The sequence below is a fragment of the Salmo salar genome, chromosome 04 (assembly GCF_965601325.2).
Source record: "Salmo salar chromosome 04, fSalSal1, whole genome shotgun sequence".
In the NCBI taxonomy this organism is placed as follows: domain Eukaryota; kingdom Metazoa; phylum Chordata; class Actinopteri; order Salmoniformes; family Salmonidae; genus Salmo; species Salmo salar.
Window position 1 is genome coordinate 812,290 of NC_138294.1, and position 22,313 is coordinate 834,602.

The following is a 22,313-nucleotide window of genomic DNA, read 5'->3' on the forward strand; positions in this document are numbered from 1 at the left end:
AGAGCGTCTGCTAAATGACTTGAATGTAAATAATGGCTGAAAGATTATACATCACACCTACGGCTGATCTAGGGTCAGTTATTATTAATGGTCTCATAGAACCTGTTGAAAATATTCAACAACCTCTGACTGATTCAGAGTCTGTTGTTAAAGGTAGTTAATTAAAAAGTTACATTACAGCCTTATGCTAAAAAAAAAGTGAAAGAGCCCATTGATCCTATGTAACGGCTTATTTAACAACTGTTCCCAGGTCTGTTTAAAGAGTGGCTACGAAGACGAAGAGCACGAGGAGCCTTCCCGACTTTAAACCACTCCCTCTCCTCCTCCTTCCTTCTTCAGCCCCCCGGAGCGGCAAATGTTAGGAACTCCATTCAATGTTAAACCTGTATTTATCATATGTATTAAAAGTGTATTATAATAATTAAAGAAAAACATATGAGTTTAAAAGATTTTGTACATTTGTACTTGAATTGTGTCTAGATGTATATTTTCACTAAAGGTTGTATTGTATAAAAGCCATATTAACTACCACTTGAATACATACATCATTTTTTTTCAACGTTTTGTTAGTTTGTTGGTTTTATACGTTTATTAGTTGTTTATGGAACGAGTATGTAAAATGTATATTAAGGATCTTGTTCTTTTCTTTTTAAAGAAGCACAGGCTACATCCCAAATGGCAGCCTATTCCCCTATATAGTCCACTACTGTTACCTATGGCCTATGGGTCCTGGTCAGAAGTAGTGCACTGTGTAGGGAAAAGGGTACTATTTGGGACTGAACCATTGTATCAGTAGTCTTTTTATTCATTTTCTCGATGGAGCCTTTGTTTGTATGTACAGTAATGTCTGCGTTTCCAAATGGCGCCCTATTCCCTGCATAATATAGTGCACTATATAGGGAATAGGGCTCTGGTCTAATGTAATGCACTATATAGGGAATAGGGCTCTGGTCACTAGTAGTTCACTATATAGGGAATAGGGCTCTGGTCACTAGTAGTTCACTATATAGGGAATAGGGCTCTGGTCTAATGTAGTGCACTATGTAGGGAATAAGGTGTCATTTAGGATACATCTTATGTCGGTCTTTTCTGTTCTTTTGGCCAACATCCAGTATTACCGTATCACATATCCCCTGTTCCAAATCAACCCCTAGCCTCATACACTCTACGCTCTACACCCTAGCCCCTAGACTAAAACATCCCCTTAGTTCTTACACCCTAAGAAGCCCCCAGCCCATAGCTAGACTCTATGCCAGGGTTCTCCAACTGGTGGCCCACGGGCTGAATTTGGCCAGCGGGTGATTTTATTTGGCCCCCCAATTTATATATTTTTTTTTAATTGTTGGACATGAGATTGTAAAAACACCAGCAAATCAGCTCCAAGTGATTAACATTTTGGGAATCTGTTCCAAGATATTCCCATCTATAATAGAGAGATACAGGTATGTGATCGTATGTAAATGTAAGGTTTTAAATAATTATGTTTTAGTCAAATATATCAGTTTGGGCTTCTTGCGGTCATTTTGTAGTCTACAAATAATTTGTTCCGTCTGAGTCTAGTTAATGACCCTTGACCTCTACGCACTGGGTCCATGTGAAGATCTGAGAGGATTGGACAGCAGAACAGATGTTAACTCTGTATGCATGTCTCAAAATAACTTCCTTAAACTTAAAACTTCCCTAAGACTACGGAAAATGTAGTCACCCACTTCCAGAAAAGCACAGATAAGCAGTTGACATGGAATGGTCAAGTGTTCTGGCAGAGGGGTGGGGGCTGGAAGAGAGATGCCTTGATTTAACTTGTGTCCTTGCCTTAAGCTATGGTGGTGATGAGGATGATTTACAAACCGAAATATAAAAGTTAGAAAATGTCACAGAACCGGACTTTTGTAACTCAGACTGGCTTCATTTTGAAGACAAATGTGCTTTCATATAATCAACAGAAACCATGTCAAATAGGTTAAATTAGACTAATTACTGGCACTGAGATGGGTTATCCATGGCAAATGACCTACAGTTTAATCATAATGATATCTTTGCCTAGTGACCAGAGCCCTATTCCCTATATAGTGAACTACTAGTGACCAGGGCCCTATTCCCTATATAGTGAACTACTAGTGACCAGGGCCCTATTCCCTATATAGTGAACTACTTTAGACCAGAGCCCTATTCCCTATATAGTGCACTACTAGTGACCAGGGCCCTATTCCCTATATAGTGAACTACTAGTGACCAGAGCCCTATTCCCTATATAGTGAACTACTTTAGACCAGAGCCCTATTCCCTATATAGTGAACTACTTTAGACCAGAGCCCTATTCCCTATATAGTGAACTACTTTAGACCAGAGCCCTATTCCCTATATAGTGAACTACTAGTGACCAGAGCCCTATTCCCTATATAGTGAACTACTAGTGACCAGAGCCCTATTCCCTATATAGTGAACTACTTTAGACCAGAGCCCTGTTCCCTATATAGTGAACTACTAGTGACCAGAGTCCTATTCCCTATTTAGTGCACTACTATAGACCAGGCCTCATGTCAAAAGTAGTGCCAGGAGAGAGACTTGAATGAGGATTTGATCACGTCTCACTACACCATGGAGTCTTTTCCATAGGAATGACTTGAGACGAGCGTTTTCGGCCATTTTGTTTTGTTTGTTTTTCTTTGTCATTCAGGCGACCATATTATTTACCAACCGTCCAACCAATGTAACCCCCTTCACTTTTTTTAATGCTGTGAAAATGTTGAGATGGATCTTTTTGCTGTTTGCTGTACATACTGTACTGTATTCATGTCCTTTACAGAAACACCCAGCCTCCCAGAATGACCTTTCATTCTGTTTAACCATTGGAGGGGTGAATCTAAGAATCTTATGACTTAGTCCTCTATTCCGGAATTCCCTGCCCTTTATGACGTCATTGATTTGAATCAATTAGAATGTTGAACAGAACAGAATGTACTGTTGACATTCCTGAAAGGGTTCAAGGAATTCCATTCTACATTATTTCACACAAATGACTGCAGTTAATCATTTGAATATCATCAATCAATCAAACGTATTTATAATACACCACACAGTCTTCTGAAGAAGCCTCTAGAACTTCTCTGTTAGAAAACAACGTTACGTTTCTCACATACATAGACTTGTAGTGGCTCAGCTCTAATCAGCCTGGTATCTGACATGGGGAAAGAGAACTGTGAGTATTCACAGAGATCTGGTTATCCCATGACATTCTATTCTAGAATTAGGAACATTATACAGTGCAGTACATAGCTAGCTCTGGCTGTTGGCTTCTTGTTGTCTTTTTCTAGATTTGATATTTCTTTGCTTCCAGACGCATCACCAAGCTCACCTCACCTGTCAGTCAGTGTAGAAACACTCTGCCTCAAAAACCATGTAAATGATGTACTTCAAAACTTGTAAGCGCTTTGATATCTCATTAGGCGCAGGCACGCACCCAGGCACACACACACACACACACACTTGGACTGGGGGGAAAGATTTGGCATCCATCCCTGTACAGCAGTAAGCGATTTCGTTTTACGGCACTAAGGTGTGGAAACTGTCTTGTTCTCAAATGGCACCCTATTCCCTACTGTATGTAGTGCACTACAGAAGAAGTGTACTACATAGGCCATAGTGTTTCATTTGGGAAACATCCAATAATTATAGGAAGTGTCTTTGAGCATAATGCAAATTACATCAAATCAGACTGGAAATGGTTTTGATTAAAAAAAATAAAGATAAAGGTTTTCAACTGAAATAACTGGCATAAACCTTGACCTACAGTATGTGGATGGCCAAGAGTTGTTCCTGACCATGTGACCTGGCCCGGGAAAATCTCTGAGCCCAAATGCAAGCCTCTCTATGGCCGGGATTCAATCCGATCGCGCTTTGTCCACAATGCACGTTTTTAAAGTCAATGTTCACGGTAAATGCTGCATATGTTCTCAGTCAGAAATGACCTTTTTAAAATGGTGCATCGTTCAAATCCGCTATAGGATGGGATTCAGTCCCATCTTCTAACTAGGGCCCCTTTTTGTCCCTGGTTACATCATGTGATCAGGATGGAAGAACTCCAGGCCTTACCCACAGTATGTGCCAACCAGTCATCCTTAGTCAGTTTTCTTTATTTTTGAAATATGTTCGCTTTCTTTTTACTTCTGAATGGCTGGCCCCACGTTAGGCTGACAAGGAACCTAATACAGCTCATCAAAAAAATAACATTTTTTACAGTTTTGAATGTCTGCACAAAGTGCATTTTAATATATATATATAAAAAAGAATTATTACTCAAGCATGTTATTGGTTGTTGCAGGTTCCTTGTCTGTAATTGAAATGACCTTTCAGTGCCAACATATGACATATTTACAGGGGACGACAACAAATTTGTTATCACAACGTGACCGGACAAATTATACTTTTCTTTTTTTTTTGGCTACGTCCCAAATTGACAACATAATCCCTATATAGTGGTCTACTCGTGACCAGGGCCCATAAGGCTCTGTTCAAAATGCCCTGGTCAAGAGTAATGCACTATATAGGGAATGAAAACGGGTTTCCATTTGGGACAGAGACCCTTTTTTTAATTATCTTCTTTTTTTTAAAAAAAATTTTTGTAGTTGTACAGTCATGTTGTTCAACCACTGCAGTTAATGTAATTGTTGTACAAGTTGTATCACTGGGTGTTACTGTATCATATCTTCTGACATTTGTAATTATTCTGAGAATACACTGCCGTTTGGATAAAAAAACAACACAACCCCCGAGTCCCCGGACTGGTTTTTGGTACATTTGACATTTTAGTCATTTGACAGAGGCTTTTATCCAGAGTGACTTAGTTAGTGCTTTCATCTGAAGATAGCTAGGTGAGGCAAATGATTATATCACAGGAATGCATTGTAGTCATGACGCACCTTTTCATTATCTACACTAACAGTAAAGCAGGATAAAGGAGGTGTCCCAGATAGAACCCAACAGTAAAGCAGGATAAAGGTGTCCCAAATGGAACCCAACAGTAAAGCAGGATAAAGGAGGTGTCCCAGATAGAACCCAACAGTAAAGCAGGATAAAGGTGGTGTCCCAGATAGAACCCAACAGTAAAGCAGGATAAAGGTGGTGTCCCAGATAGAACCCAACAGTAAAGCAGGATAAAGGTGGTGTCCCAGATAGAACCCAACAGTAAAGCAGGATAAAGGAGGTGTCCCAAATGGAACCCAACAGTAAAGCAGAATAAAGGAGGTGTCCCAGATAGAACCCAACAGTAAAGCAGGATAAAGGAGGTGTCCCAGATAGAACCCAACAGTAAAGCAGGATAAAGGTGTCCCAAATGGAACCCAACTGTAAAGCAGGATAAAGGAGGTGTCCCAGATACAACCCAACAGTAAAGCAGGATAAAGGTGTCCCAAATGGAACCCAACTGTAAAGCAGGATAAAGGAGGTGTCCCAGATAGAACCCAACAGTAAAGCAGGATAAAGGTGTCCCAGATAGAACCCAACAGTAAAGCAGAATAAAGGAGGTGTCCCAGATAGAACCCAACAGTAAAGCAGGATAAAGGTGTCCCAGATAGAACCCAATAGTAAAGAAGGATAAAGCCTTAACCCCCTCCATACTGTAGTGTACTACTTTTGACCAGAGCTCTATGGATCCTAGTCAAAAGTGGTGCACTACACAGGGAATAGCCTACATGTCAGATAGTGATTGAGTGTTGTCGTTTCCTACGGCTACTACACTTCTGGTGTGAGACAGTCATCTGGAAGAAAACACATTATTTAATGTTGATCGGTACGATTTTCTATTCTACCTGTTCAATTTAAATGTTGATATCACACTAATAAGTGTGCGTGCTGAAATACACCGCATGTGACTGCATCTAGTTTTTTCCTAATGTTTTCAATACGCACTACCTCATCCTCGTCTCCCCAGAGCAGACACACGCCCGAATCACATGATGATTCTGCCTAGGTCGCTAACTTGGAAGGAAACTGCCGTTTTTTCCCGACTCAACAGTCGGGATTACCGTTAAAGGAATAGAATGTAAACGGTGCAGATGATATATCGTTCTGATATCACGGAATACCGCCTCGTTTTGCAGGATTTCAGCACTCGGTGACGCTCAACAACAAAAAGCCCTTCCCCATCCACCCAATCACGGCTAAAGCCGTTCCCCATCCATCCAATCACGGCTGACAACGGCCCTAGCCTCGTCCTTATTGGTGCCCGCTCTTCCTCTGATTGGCTACGGATGTAGCGTTGACCCACCCCCTAGCCAACTGTCACAGAGCTCCCACTTCCTTGTGATTCTGTCGGGCTGCATCAGAGATGGCGCTGAGTATGGATGGTAGTTACATCAACCAACGTCCCTTTCATTTACCGAGGCTATTGTAAAGAAATAAAGGATTTTCTTGCGTCGGAAAGTGAAGGTGGAGAGGCGGCAGTAGTAGTCGCGAGTAGTGTTCACACGCTCGTCGTACTACGGACCGCTCGCTTCCCCGTGCGTGGGTTGTTTTGCCCCCCCCGGTTGATTCCGATAGCTAGCTAACTGACACTTAACGACAATTTTGTAAATATTAGCCAGCTAAGCTAACCACTGCTGGTAAAATGGCCACCATGGATAAATTAATGAAGGCCTTTGAATCTCTCAAGTCATTCCAACAACAACAGGGACCGCCAACGGCCGAGGAGATGGCTCAAAAACAGTAAGTCCATGTTTGTATATGGTCATTGTGTTGAGAAATTGCTAGCGATGAGTTACGCGCAAATAAATGGCAGTTGGCTGGCTAGCTAGCTGGCTAGCGAAGCTGTTCGCAGGTTATTGCGAGTTAGCGATGCTAACCTTCTAGCTAGCTAGCTAGCTAGCTGTCAACGTCGCGCCTCCAGTATAGGCTACCTGTCATAACACACACAGACAGCAACACACAGACAGCAACACACAGAGTTTGCACCCCACGTCTATTTGATAGATAACGTCAGCTGGCGCGTGTAAACAAATGCTACGGTGAACTAAATACTACGATATCCTTTCACTAAACTAAAGTCTTGAATAATATCAATCCGTGTAATTTCTCTTCTCATACGGTGCAGATTGCCAGATTTTGTTCCCCCACAATCATTCGTTGCTGGTTGTCTAATATACATAGAATTAGCCTTTATATGTATAATTGATTTAAATACATTTATTTTATCAAATCAATATAATTACATTTCTATTTGTCACATGCTTGGTAAACAACAGGTGTAGACTAACAGTGAAATGCTTACTGACAGGCCCTTCCCAACAATGTAAAGAGGAGAAATAATAACACAAGGAATATTGTGCCTTGAGAAAGTATTCACACCCCTTGACTTTTTCCACGTTTGTTGTGTTACCAAGTGGGATGAAAATGTATTAAATTATATTTTTGACAACAATCTACACAAAGTATTCTAATGTCAAAGTGGAAGAGAATTTGAACATTTTCTGTGATAAATAAATGAAAGACTTCCTGAGATGTTAGAATCACCTTTGGCAGCCATTACAGATGTGAGTCTCTAAGAGATTTGCACACCTGGATTGTACAATATGTGCACATTATTGTTAAGAAATACATTCACGCTTTGTCAAGTTGGTTGTTGATCATTGCTAGACAGCCATTTAAGTCTTGCCAAAGATTTTCAAGCCGATTTTTAAGTCAACTGTAACTTAGCCACTCAGGAACATTCAATGTCTTCTTGGGAAGCAACTCCAGTGTATATTTGGCCTTGTGTTGTAGGTTATTGTCCTGCTGAATGCAAACTGAACCAGGTTTTCCTCTAGGATTTTTGCCTGTGCTTGGCTCTATTCCATTTTATTTTTATCCTAAAAAAACTCCCTAGTCGTTGCCAATGACAAGCATACCCATAACATGATGCAGCCACCACCATGCTTGAAAATATGAAGAGTGGTACTCAGTGATGTGTGGTTGGATTTGCCCCAAACATAATGCTTTGTATTCAGGACATAAATGTAATTGCTGTGCCACATTTTTTGCAGTTTTCCTTTAGTGCCTTATTGCAAACAGGATGCTTGTTTTGGATTTTTTTTTTATTCTGTACAAGCTTCCTTCTTTTCCCTCTGTCATTTAGGTTAGTATTGTGGAGTAACTACAATGTTGTTGATCCATCCTCAATTTTCTCCTATCACAGCCATTAAACTCTGTAACTGTTTTAAAGTTACCATTGTCCTCATTGTGAAATCCCTGAGCGGTTTCCTTCCTCTCCGGCAACTGAGTTAGGAAGGACGCCTGTATCTTTGTTGTGACTGGGTGTATTGAGACACCATCCAAAGTGTAATGAATAACTTCACAATGCTCAAAGGGATATTTTTACCCATCTACCAATAGGTGCTCTTCTTTTTGAATATCCCTCTGAGCATTGGAAAACCTCCCTGGTCTTTGTGGTTGAATCTGTGTTTGAAATTCAGTGCTCGACTGAGGGACCTTACAGATAATTGTATGTGTGAGGAACAGAGATGATTGTCATTCAAAAATAATGTTAAACACTATTATTGCACACAAAGTAAGTCCTTGCAACTTATTATGTGACTTGTTAGGCACATTTGTACTCTTGAACTTTATTTAGGCTTGCCATAACAAAGGGATGGGAATATTTATTGACTCAAGACATTTCAGCTTTTAATTTTAATTCATTTGTAAAAATGTCTAAAAACATGATTCCACTTTGACATTACGGATTATTGTGTGTAGGCCAGTGACAAAATGGCAGTTGAATACATTTTTAATTCAGGGTGTAACAACAAAACGTGGAGAAAGTCAAGGGGTGTGAAATTCTTTCTGAAAGCACTGTACATATATAGGTAGGGATAAAGTGACTAGTCAACAGGAGAGATAGATAGTAACAGCAGTGTATGTGATAGTCAATAGAGTCAATGCAGATAGTCTGGGTAGCTATTAGTTAACCATTTAATGAACCATTTAACAGTCTATATGTAGGTTGTACAGGCATGTACAGTTACCTTGTAATCAGTCTTACCTTTAGCAATAGACTGGCATCACACACACCCCATTGTTGTTCCACTTCGTTAGGCAAGGTAATGCTACCAGTCTTTTTTCTTCTTTTTGTCCTTGCATGTGCTCTTCATTAACCCTTTGTTACCTTATTTCAATTCAATTCAAGGGGCTTTATTGACATGGGAAACATATGTTAACATCGCCAATGCAAGTGAGGTAGATAATATTCAGAAGTGAAATAAACAATAAAAATCAACAGTAAACATTACACTCACAGAAGTTTCAAAACAATAAAGACATTACAAATGTCATATTATGTATATATACAGTGTTGTAACGATGTACAAATGGTTAAAGTACAAAAGGGAATTTCTCTCTCTCTCTCACACACACACTATTGATCTCTCTCCTTCTCTCTCCCTCTCTCTCTGTAGGAAGAAAGAGCTGGCCACCACCAAAAAGGACAGAGTGGCCCACTGCCTGACCATATGTGAGAACATCGTAGCTCAGTCTCTGAGGTAAGGCTGCCTGACACCACTGATCTGGGATCAGCTTTACCCACTGCCAGTCCAGTTATTAACCCCTAGGGACGTCATTCATAAAACTGACCCTAGATTACTGTTTATAAGTCATTTGAATACATTACATGTACATACAGGCACACTTACATACTCTGGCATGTACATGTGTGTACACACACACACACACACACACACACACACACACACACACACACACACACACACACACACAGTTGGATGTTCCAGATTAGCTCCACTGTTATTGGTAATCAGATTTGGTATTCCTGGTTAGATGAGGTTTACAGATGATTATACTGTATATGCATCCCAAATGGGACCCTATTCCCACTACTTCCATAGGGCTCTGGTCTAAAGTAGTGCACTATATAGGGAATAGGGTTCCATAGGGCTCTGGTCTAAAGTAATGCACTATATAGGGAATAGGGTTCCATAGGGCTCTGGTCTAAAGTAATGCACTATATAGGGAATAGGGTGCCATTTTAGGCTATTAGTTGAGTGACAACCAATGTAATTTGCTAGGCTATTTTTTTAATCAAATGTGCTGTTGTTGAAAAGTGTGTTTTACCAGAATGGAAGTAGCCAAATCAACCACCGCATACACAACTGTCATCTGGCTATCTGCTGATCAGGGATACAGTACATTTATGGTTATATGCTGATCAGGGATACATTATATTTATGGTTATATGTTGATCAGGGATACATTATATTTATGGTTATATGTTGATCAGGGATACATTATATTTATGGTTATATGTTGATCAGGGATACATTATATTTATGGTTATATGTTGATCAGGGATACATTATATTTATGGTTATATGCTGATCAGGGATACATTATATTTATGGTTATATGCTGATCAGGGATACATTATATTTATGGTTATATGTTGATCAGGGATACAGTACATTTATGGTTATATGCTGATCAGGGATACATTATATTTATGGTTATATGTTGATCAGGGATACATTATATTTATGGTTATATGCTGATCAGGGATACATTATATTTATGGTTATATGCTGATCAGGGTTTAGGATACATTATATTTATGGTTATATGTTGATCAGGGATACATTATATTTATGGTTATATGTTGATCAGGGATACATTATATTTATGGTTATATGTTGATCAGGGATACATTATATTTATGGTTATATGCTGATCAGGGTTTAGGATACATTATATTTATGGTTATGTTGATCAGGGATATATTATATTTATGGTTATATGCTGATCAGGGATACATTATATTTATGGTTATATGTTGATCAGGGTTTAGGATACATTATATTTATGGTTATATGCTGATCAGGGATACATTATATTTATGGTTATATGTTGATCAGGGATACAGTACATTTATGGTTATATGTTGATCAGGGATACATTATATTTATGGTTATATGTTGATCAGGGATACATTATATTTATGGTTATATGTTGATCAGGGATACATTATATTTATGGTTATATGTTGATCAGGGATACATTATATTTATGGTTATATGCTGATCAGGGTTTAGGATACATTATATTTATGGTTATATGTTGATCAGGGATACATTATATTTATGGTTATATGCTGATCAGGGATACATTATATTTATGGTTATATGTTGATCAGGGTTTAGGATACATTATATTTATGGTTATATGCTGATCAGGGATACATTATATTTATGGTTATATGCTGATCAGGGATACATTATATTTATGGTTATATGTTGATCAGGGATACATTATATTTATGGTTATATGTTGATCAGGGTTTAGGATACATTATATTTATGGTTATATGTTGATCAGGGATACATATTTATGGTTATATGTTGATCAGGGATACATTATATTTATGGTTATATGTTGATCAGGGATACATTATATTTATGGTTATATGTTGATCAGGGATACATTATATTTATGGTTATATGTTGATCAGGGATACATTATATTTATGGTTATATGTTGATCAGGGATACATTATATTTATGGTTATATGTTGATCAGGGATACATTATATTTATGGTTATATGCTGATCAGGGATACATTATATTTATGGTTATATGCTGATCAGGGATACATTATATTTATGGTTATATGCTGATCAGGGATACATTATATTTATGGTTATATGCTGATCAGGGATACATTATATTTATGGTTATATGCTGATCAGGGATACATTATATTTATGGTTATATGTTGATCAGGGATACATTATATTTATGGTTATATGCTGATCAGGGATACATTATATTTATGGTTATATGTTGTTCAGGGATACATTATATTTATGGTTATATGTTGATCAGGGATACATTATATTTATGGTTATATGTTGATCAGGGATACATTATATTTATGGTTATATGTTGATCAGGGATACATTATATTTATGGTTATATGTTGATCAGGGATACATTATATTTATGGTTATATGTTGATCAGGGATACATTATATTTATGGTTATATGTTGATCAGGGATACATTATATTTATGGTTATATGCTGATCAGGGATACATTATATTTATGGTTATATGCTGATCAGGGATACATTATATTTATGGTTATATGCTGATCAGGGATATATTATATTTATGGTTATATGCTGATCAGGGATACATTATATTTATGGTTATATGCTGATCAGGGATACATTATATTTATGGTTATATGTTGTTCAGGGATACATTATATTTATGGTTATATGTTGATCAGGGATACATTATATTTATGGTTATATGTTGATCAGGGATACATTATATTTATGGTTATATGTTGATCAGGGATACATTATATTTATGGTTATATGCTGATCAGGGATACATTATATTTATGGTTATATGTTGATCAGGGATACATTATATTTATGGTTATATGTTGATCAGGGATACATTATATTTATGGTTATATGCTGATCAGGGATACATTATATTTATGGTTATATGCTGATCAGGGTTTAGGATACATTATATTTATGGTTATATGCTGATCAGGGATATATTATATTTATGGTTATATGTTGATCAGGGATACATTATATTTATGGTTATATGCTGATCAGGGTTTAGGATACATTATATTTATGGTTATATGTTGATCAGGGATACATTATATTTATGGTTATATGTTGATCAGGGATACATTATATTTATGGTTATATGTTGATCAGGGATACATTATATTTATGGTTATATGCTGATCAGGGTTTAGGATACATTATATTTATGGTTATATGTTGATCAGGGATACATTATATTTATGGTTATATGTTGATCAGGGATACATTATATTTATGGTTATATGCTGATCAGGGATACATTATATTTATGGTTATATGCTGATCAGGGTTTAGGATACATTATATTTATGGTTATATGTTGATCAGGGATACATTATATTTATGGTTATATGTTGATCAGGGATAGATTATATTTATGGTTATATGTTGATCAGGGATACATTATATTTATGGTTATATGTTGATCAGGGATACATTATATTTATGGTTATATGTTGATCAGGGATACATTATATTTATGGTTATATGTTGATCAGGGATACATTATATTTATGGTTATATGCTGATCAGGGATACATTATATTTATGGTTATATGTTGATCAGGGATACATTATATTTACATGTTGATCAGTGTTTAGGATACATTATATTTATATGTTGATCAGTGTTTAGGATACATTATATTGTATTTGGATTGTTCAGATTCCCCATCAGTTTTGCTTGAAACAGTCGGTATATATGGTCATTTTTAGATCTACAGGATGTTGCTACCTCACTGCATGGTCGATGCGGGAGAACAACAGAAGCTCAGAGTCATCAAACCTTCCACATGGTCTAAACCATTCCATTTGGAGACGGGGGTGAAAAGTTGTGCTAGATATTCATGGGCAAACATTGTCCCACCCCTAACTGATAGTGGGGTGATAGATGGTTCAGCTCTATATACATATAGAATGGTGATAGATGGTTCAGCTCTATATACATATAGAATGGTGATAGATGGTTCAGCTCTATATACATATAGAATGGTGATAGATGGTTCAGTTCTATATACATATAGAATGGTGATAGATGGTTCAGCTCTATATACATATAGAATGGTGATAGATGGTTCAGCTCTATATACATATAGAATGGTGATAGATGGTTCAGCTCTATATACATATAGAATGGTGATAGATGGTTCAGCTCTATATACATATAGAATGGTGATAGATGGTTCAGCTCTATATACATATAGAATGGTGATAGATGGTTCAGCTCTATATACATATAGAATGGTGATAGATGGTTCAGCTCTATATACATATAGAATGGTGATAGATGGTTCAGCTCTATATACATATAGAATGGTGATAGATGGTTCAGCTCTATATACATAGAGAATGGTGATAGATGGTTCAGCTCTATATACATATAGAATGGTGATAGATGGTTCAGCTCTATATACATATAGAATGGTGATAGATGGTTCAGCTCTATATACATATAGAATGGTGATAGATGGTTCAGCTCTATATACATATAGAATGGTGATAGATGGTTCAGCTCTATATACATATAGAATGGTGATAGATGGTTCAGCTCTATATACATATAGAATGGTGATAGATGGTTCAGTTCTATATACATAGAGAATGGTGATAGATGGTTCAGCTCTATATACATAGAGAATGGTGATAGATGGTTCAGCTCTATATACATATAGAATGGTGATAGATGGTTCAGCTCTATATACATATAGAATGGTGATAGATGGTTCAGCTCTATATACATATAGAATGGTGATAGATGGTTCAGCTCTATATACATATAGAATGGTGATAGATGGTTCAGTTCTATATACATATCATATTGGCTGTAGACTTATAGACCAGTATAGTCAGTGGTTTCTGTCTCAGTCCAGAGGCACCTTTTAGCAGAGTCGTCAACAACCGCTTCTTCTGGTTGTCAGGGATACGGCTATTTTCAACCTAGCTTCCTGTTCCGCTTGACAACCGGATGTGGGATCTCGGCTCAGGCATTTCTCTTACAACTGCTACGTTAGATTAGTCCAGAGGTCATGAACTGGAGACATTACACATCAAAGGGTGTGTGAGGGGGGGGGGGGGTCAAAACGAGGTGTGTGTGTGTGAGGAGGGTTGTCAGAACGAAGGTGTGTGTGTGTGTGTGTGTGTGGGGGGGGGGGTCAGAACGAAGTGTGTGTGGGGGGGGAGGGGGGGTCAAAACGAGGTGTGTGTGTGTGTGAGGAGGGTTGTCAGAACGAAGTGTGTGTGTGTGTGTGTGTCTGTGTCTGTGTGTGTGTGTGTGTGTGTGTGTGTGTGTGTGTGTGGGGGGGGGGGGGGGGGTCAGAACGAAGTGTGTGTGTGGGGGGGTCAGAACGAGGTGTGTGTGTGTGGGGGGGATCTGAACGAGGTGTGTGTGTGGGGGGGGTCTGAACGAGGTGTGTGTGTGGGGGGGGTCAGAACGAGGTGTGTGTGTGTGGGGGGGGGTCAGAACGAGGTGTGTGTGTGTGGGGGGGGGTCAGAACGAGGTGTGTGTGTGGGGGGGGGGTCAGAACGAGGTGTGTGTGTGGGGGGGGGGTCAGAACGAAGTGTGTGTGGGGGGGGAGGGGGGGTCAAAACGAGGTGTGTGGGGGGGGGGTCAGAACGAAGTGTGTGTGTGGGGGGGGTCAGAACGAGGTGTGTGTTTGTGGGGGGGTCTGAACGAGGTGTGTGTGGGGGGGGTCTGAACGAGGTGTGTGTGTGGGGGGGGTCTGAACGAGGTGTGTGTGTGGGGGGGTCAGAACGAGGTGTGTGTGTGTGTGGGGGGGGTCAGAACGAGGTGTGTGTGTGTGGGTTGGGGGGTCAGAACGAGGTGTGTGTGTGGGGGGGGTCAGAGCGAGGTGTGTGTGTGGGGGGGGTCAGAACGAAGTGTGTGTGGGGGGGGAGGGGGGGTCAAAACGAGGTGTGTGTGTGTGTGTGTGTGTGTGGGGGGGGTCAGAACGAAGTGTGTGGGGGGGGGGGTCAGAACGAAGTGTGTGTGTGGGGGGGTCAGAACGAGGTGTGTGTGTGGGGGGGGTCAGAACGAGGTGTGTGTGGGGGGGGTCTGAACGAGGTGTGTGTGTGGGGGGGGTCTGAACGAGGTGTGTGTGTGTGGGGGGGATCAGAACGAGAATGTGTGTGTGTGGGGGGGTCAGAACGAGGTGTGTGTGTGTTAGCAGGGTCAGAACGAGGTGTGTGTGTGTGTGGGGGGGGGTCAGAACGAGGTGTGTGTGTGTGGGGGGGGGGGTCAGAACGAGGTGTGTGTGTGTGTGGGGGGGGGGGGGTCAGAACGAGGTGTGTGTGTGTGTGTGGGGGGGGGTCAGAACGAGGTGTGTGTGTGTGGGGGGGGGGTCAGAACGAGGTGTGTGTGTGTGTGGGGGGGGGGTCAGAACGAGGTGTGTGTGTGGGGGGGGGGGTCAGAACGAGGTGTGTGTGTGGGGGGGGGTCAGAACGAGGTGTGTGTGTGTGTGGGGGGGTCAGAACGAGGTGTGTGTGTGTGTGGGGGGGTCAGAACGAGGTGTGTGTGTGGGGGGGTCAGAACGAGGTGTGTGTGTGTGGGGGGGGGTCAGAACGAGGTGTGTGTGTGTGGGGGGGGGTCAGAACGAGGTGTGTGTGTGGGGGGGGGGTCAGAACGAGGTGTGTGTGTGTGGGGGGGGGTCAGAACGAGGTGTGTGTGTGGGGGGGGGTCAGAACGAGGTGTGTGTGTGGGGGGGGGTCAGAACGAGGTGTGTGTGTGTGGGGGGGGGGTCAGAACGAGGTGTGTGTGTGTGGGGGGGGGTCAGAACGAGGTGTGTGTGTGGGGGGGGGGTCAGAACGAGGTGTGTGTGTGGGGGGGGGGGGTCAGAACGAAGTGTGTGTGGGGGGGGAGGGGGGGTCAAAACGAGGTGTGTGGGGGGGGGGGTCAGAACGAAGTGTGTGTGTGGGGGGGGTCAGAACGAGGTGTGTGTTTGTGGGGGGGTCTGAACGAGGTGTGTGTGGGGGGGGTCAGAACGAGGTGTGTGTGTGGGGGGGGTCTGAACGAGGTGTGTGTGTGGGGGGGTCAGAACGAGGTGTGTGTGTGTGTGGGGGGGGTCAGAACGAGGTGTGTGTGTGTGGGTTGGGGGGTCAGAACGAGGTGTGTGTGTGGGGGGGGTCAGAGCGAGGTGTGTGTGTGGGGGGGGTCAGAACGAAGTGTGTGTGGGGGGGGAGGGGGGGTCAAAACGAGGTGTGTGTGTGTGTGTGTGTGTGTGGGGGGTCAGAACGAAGTGTGTGGGGGGGGGGGGGTCAGAACGAAGTGTGTGTGTGGGGGGGTCAGAACGAGGTGTGTGTGTGGGGGGGGTCAGAACGAGGTGTGTGTGGGGGGGGTCTGAACGAGGTGTGTGTGTGGGGGGGGTCTGAACGAGGTGTGTGTGTGTGGGGGGGATCAGAACGAGAATGTGTGTGTGTGGGGGGGTCAGAACGAGGTGTGTGTGTGTTAGCAGGGTCAGAACGAGGTGTGTGTGTGTGGGGGGGGGTCAGAACGAGGTGTGTGTGTGTGGGGGGGGGGGGTCAGAACGAGGTGTGTGTGTGTGTGTGGGGGGGGGTCAGAACGAGGTGTGTGTGTGTGGGGGGGGGTCAGAACGAGGTGTGTGTGTGTGGGGGGGGGTCAGAACGAGGTGTGTGTGTGTGTGGGGGGGGGTCAGAACGAGGTGTGTGTGTGTGGGGGGGGGTCAGAACGAGGTGTGTGTGTGGGGGGGGGGTCAGAACGAGGTGTGTGTGTGTGTGGGGGGGTCAGAACGAGGTGTGTGTGTGGGGGGGTCAGAACGAGGTGTGTGTGTGGGGGGGTCAGAACGAGGTGTGTGTGTGTGTGGGGGGGTCAGAACGAGGTGTGTGTGTGTGTGTGTGTGGGGGGGGTCAGAACGAGGTGTGTGTGTGTGTGTGTGTGGGGGGGGGGGGTCAGAACGAAGTGTGTGTGTGGGGGGGTCAGAACGAGGTGTGTGTGTGTGGGGGGGATCTGAACGAGGTGTGTGTGTGGGGGGGGTCTGAACGAGGTGTGTGTGTGGGGGGGGTCAGAACGAGGTGTGTGTGTGTGGGGGGGGGTCAGAACGAGGTGTGTGTGTGTGGGGGGGGGTCAGAACGAGGTGTGTGTGTGGGGGGGGGGTCAGAACGAGGTGTGTGTGTGGGGGGGGGGTCAGAACGAAGTGTGTGTGGGGGGGGAGGGGGGGTCAAAACGAGGTGTGTGGGGGGGGGGTCAGAACGAAGTGTGTGTGTGGGGGGGGGTCAGAACGAGGTGTGTGTTTGTGGGGGGGTCTGAACGAGGTGTGTGTGGGGGGGGTCTGAACGAGGTGTGTGTGTGGGGGGGGTCTGAACGAGGTGTGTGTGTGGGGGGGTCAGAACGAGGTGTGTGTGTGTGTGGGGGGGTCAGAACGAGGTGTGTGTGTGTGTGTGTGTGGGGGGGGTCAGAACGAGGTGTGTGTGTGTGTGTGTGGGGGGGGGGGGTCAGAACGAAGTGTGTGTGTGTGGGGGGGATCTGAACGAGGTGTGTGTGTGGGGGGGGTCTGAACGAGGTGTGTGTGTGGGGGGGGGTCAGAACGAGGTGTGTGTGTGTGGGGGGGGGTCAGAACGAGGTGTGTGTGTGTGGGGGGGGGTCAGAACGAGGTGTGTGTGTGGGGGGGGGTCAGAACGAGGTGTGTGTGTGGGGGGGGGGGTCAGAACGAAGTGTGTGTGGGGGGGGAGGGGGGGTCAAAACGAGGTGTGTGGGGGGGGGGTCAGAACGAAGTGTGTGTGTGGGGGGGGTCAGAACGAGGTGTGTGTTTGTGGGGGGGGTCTGAACGAGGTGTGTGTGGGGGGGGTCTGAACGAGGTGTGTGTGTGGGGGGGGTCTGAACGAGGTGTGTGTGTGGGGGGGTCTGAACGAGGTGTGTGTGTGGGGGGGTCAGAACGAGGTGTGTGTGTGTGGGTTGGGGGGTCAGAACGAGGTGTGTGTGTGGGGGGCGGGTCAGAACGAGGTGTGTGTGTGGGGGCGGGTCAGAACGAGGTGTGTGTGTGTGTGGGGGGGGGGTCAGAACGAGGTGTGTATGTGTGGGGGGGGTCAGAACGAGGTGTGTGTGTGTGGGGGGGGGTCAGAACGAAGTGTGTGTGTGTGTGTGTGTGTGTGGGGGGGGTCAGAACAAAGTGTGTGTGTGGGGGGGTCAGAACGAGGTGTGTGTGTGGGGGGGTCTGAACGAGGTGTGTGTGTGGGGGGGGTCAGAACGAGGTGTGTGTGTGTGGGGGGGGGGTCAGAACGAGGTGTGTGTGTGTGGGGGGGTCAGAACGAGGTGTGTGTGTGGGGGGGGTCAGAGCGAGGTGTGTGTGTGGGGGGGGTCAGAACGAAGTGTGTGTGGGGGGGGAGGGGGGGTCAAAACGAGGTGTGTGTGTGTGTGGTGTGTCGCTGTGTGTGGTGGGGGGTCAGAACGAAGTGTGTGGGGGGGGGGGGTCAGAACGAAGTGTGTGTGTGGGGGGGTCAGAACGAGGTGTGTGTGTGGGGGGGGTCAGAACGAGGTGTGTGTGGGGGGGGTCTGAACGAGGTGTGTGTGTGGGGGGGGTCTGAACGAGGTGTGTGTGTGTGGGGGGGATCAGAACGAGAATGTGTGTGTGTGGGGGGGTCAGAACGAGGTGTGTGTGTGTTAGCAGGGTCAGAACGAGGTGTGTGTGTGTGTGGGGGGGGGTCAGAACGAGGTGTGTGTGTGTGGGGGGGGGGGGTCAGAACGAGGTGTGTGTGTGTGTGGGGGGGGGGTCAGAACGAGGTGTGTGTGTGTGGGGGGGGGGTCAGAACGAGGTGTGTGTGTGTGGGGGGGGGGGTCAGAACGAGGTGTGTGTGTGTGGGGGGGGGGGTCAGAACGAGGTGTGTGTGTGTGGGGGGGGGTCAGAACGAGGTGTGTGTGTGTGTGGGGGGGGTCAGAACGAGGTGTGTGTGTGTGTGGGGGGGTCAGAACGAGGTGTGTGTGTGGGGGGGTCAGAACGAGGTGTGTGTGTGTGGGGGGGGTCAGAACGAGGGGGTGTGTGTGTGTGTGGGGGGGTCAGAACGAGGTGTGTGTGTGTGTGTGTGTGGGGGGGGTCAGAACGAGGTGTGTGTGTGTGTGTGTGTGGGGGGGGTCAGAACGAGGTGTGTGTTTGTGGGGGGGGTCAGAACGAGGTGTGTGTGTGTGGGGGGGGTCAGAACGAGGTGTGTGTGTGTGGGGGGGGGGGTGTCAGAACGAGGTGTGTGTGTGTGTGGGGGGGTTCAGAACGAGGTGTGTGTGTGTGTGGGGGGGGTCAGAACGAGGTGTGTGTGTGTGTGGGGGGGTTCAGAACGAGGTGTGTGTGTGTGTGGGGGGGGGGGGGTCAGAACGAGGTGTGTGTGTGTGGGGGGGGGTCAGAACGAGGTGTGTGTGTGTGTGTGTGTGGGGGGGTCAGAACGAAGTGTGTGTGGGGGGGGTCAGAACGAAGTGTGTGTGGGGGGGGTCAGAACGAAGTGTGTGTGGGGGGGGTCAGAACGAAGTGTGTGTGGGGGGGGTCAGAACGAAGTGTGTGTGGGGGGAGGGGGGGTCAAAACGAGGTGTGTGTGTGTGTGTGTGAGGAGGGTTGTCAGAACGAAGTGTGTGTTTGTGTGTGGGGGGGTGGGGGGGTCAGAACGAAGTGTGCGTGTGTGGGGGGGGGTCAGAACGAGGTGTGTGTGTGTGTGTGTGTGTGAGGAGGGTTGTCAGAACGAAGTGTGTGTTTGTGTGTGGGGGGGGGGGGTCAGAACGAAGTGTGCGTGTGTGGGGGGGGGTCAGAACGAGGTGTGTGTGTGGGGGAGGTCAGAACGAGGTGTGTGTGTGGGGGGGGTCAGAACGAGGTGTGTGTGTGTGGGGGGGTCAGAACGAGGTGTGTGTGTGGGGGGGTCAGAACGAGGTGTGTGTGTGTGGGGGGGTCAGAACGAGGTGTGTGTGGGGGGGGTCAGAACGAGGTGTGTGTGGGGGGGGTCAGAACAAGGTGTGTGTGTGGGGGGGGTCAGAACGAGGTGTGTGTGTGGGGGGGTCAGAACGAGGTGTGTGTGTGGGGGGGTCAGAACGAGGTGTGTGTGTGGGGGGGTCAGAACGAGGTGTGTGTGTGGGGGGGTCAGAACGAGGTGTGTGTGTGTGGGGGGGTCAGAACGAGGTGTGTGTGGGGGGGGTCAGAACAAGGTGTGTGTGTGGTGGGGGTCTGAACGAGGTGTGTGTGTGGGGGGGGTCTGAACGAGGTGTGTGTGTGGGGGGGGTCTGAACGAGGTGTATGTGTGGGGGGGTCAGAACGAGGTGTGTGTGTGTGTGGGGGGGTCAGAACGAGGTGTGTGTGTGTGGGGGGGGTCAGAACGAGGTGTGTGTGTGTGTGTGGGGCGGTCAGAACGAGGTGTGTGTGTGGGGGGTCAGAACGAGGTGTGTGTGTGTGGGGGGTCAGAACGAGGTGTGTGTGTGTGGGGGGTCAGAACGAGGTGTGTGTGTGTGGGGGGTCAGAACGAGGTGTGTGTGTGTGGGGGGTCAGAACGAGGTGTGTGTGTGTGGGGGGGTCAGAACGAGGTTTGTGGGGGGGTCAGAACGAGGTGTGTGTGTGGGGGGGGTCAGAACGAGGTGTGTGTGTGGGGGGGGGGTCAGAACGAGGTGTGTGTGTGGGGGGGGGGGGTCAGAACGAGGTGTGTGTGTGTGTGGGGGTCAGAACGAGGTGTGTGTGTGGGGGGGGGGGGTCAGAACGAGGTGTGTGTGTGTGGGGGGGGTCAGAACGAGGTGTGTGTGGGGGGGGGTCAGAACGAGGTGTGTGTGTGTGTGGGGGGGGGGTCAGAACGAGGGGTGTGTGTGGGGGGGTCAGAACGAGGGGTGTGTGTGTGGGGGGGGTCAGAACGAGGGGTGTGTGTGGGGGGGGGTCAGAACGTGGTGTGTGTGTGGGGGGGGTCAGAACGAGGTGTGTGTGTGTGGGGGGGTCAGAACGAGGTGTGTGTGTGTGGGGGGGGGGTCAGAACGAGGTGTGTGTGTGTGTGGGGGGGTCAGAACGAGGTGTGTGTGTGTGGGGGGGGGTCAGAACGAGGGGTGTGTGTGTGGGGGGGTCAGAACGAGGGGTGTGTGTGGGGGGGGTCAGAACGAGGGGTGTGTGTGGGGGGGTCAGAACGAGGTGTGTGTGTGTGGGGGGGGTCAGAACGAGGTGTGTGTGTGGGGGGGGGGTCAGAACGAGGTGTGTGTGTGGGGGGGGGGTCAGAACGAGGTGTGTGTGTGTGGGGGGGGGTCAGAACGAGGTGTGTGTGTGTGGGGGGGGTCAGAACGAGGTGTGTGTGTGTGGGGGGGGGTCAGAACGAGGTGTGTGTGTGTGGGGGGGATCAGAACGAGGTGTGTGTGTGTGGGGGGGGTCAGAACGAGGTGTTTGTGTGGGGGGGGGTCAGAACGAGGTGTGTGTGTGGGGGGGGTCAGAACGAGGTGTGTGTGGGGGGGGTAGGAAACGAGGTGTGTGTGTGGGGGGGTAGGAAACGAGGTGTGTATCGGGGGGTCAGAACGAGGTGTGTGTGTGGGGGGTCAGACTGAGGTGTGTTGGGGGGGTCAGAATGAGGTGTGTTGTGGGGGTCAGAATGAGGTGGGTGAGGGGGGGTCAGAACGAGGTGGGTGGGGGGGAATATCAGAATGAGGGGGTGTGGGGGGTCAGAATGAGGTGGGTGGGGGGGAATATCAGAATGAGGGGGTGTGGGTGGGGGTCAGAATGAGGTGGGTGTGGAGGGGGAATATCAGAATGAGGTGGGTGAG

General features: G+C 46.2%; 2 protein-coding genes across 2 annotated transcripts in view; both read left to right on the plus strand.

The window, feature by feature from the left end:
- LOC106592297 (G protein-coupled receptor kinase 6) overlaps positions 1–4,765 on the plus strand; it is a 99,662-nt gene extending 94,897 nt beyond the window's left edge. Inside the window, 1 exon segment of the mRNA XM_045716300.2 lies at positions 251–4,765. Coding sequence (XP_045572256.2) covers positions 251–307 — 57 coding nt within the window. The 3' untranslated portion in view covers positions 308–4,765.
- Positions 4,766–6,280: 1,515 nt separating this feature from the next.
- LOC106596941 (huntingtin) overlaps positions 6,281–22,313 on the plus strand; it is a 132,081-nt gene continuing 116,048 nt past the window's right edge. Inside the window, exons 1-2 of the mRNA XM_082973969.1 lie at positions 6,281–6,702; positions 9,426–9,509. Of these exons, the coding sequence (XP_082830095.1) occupies positions 6,605–6,702; positions 9,426–9,509 (182 nt within the window). The 5' untranslated portion in view covers positions 6,281–6,604. The remainder of the gene's footprint in view (positions 6,703–9,425; positions 9,510–22,313) is intronic.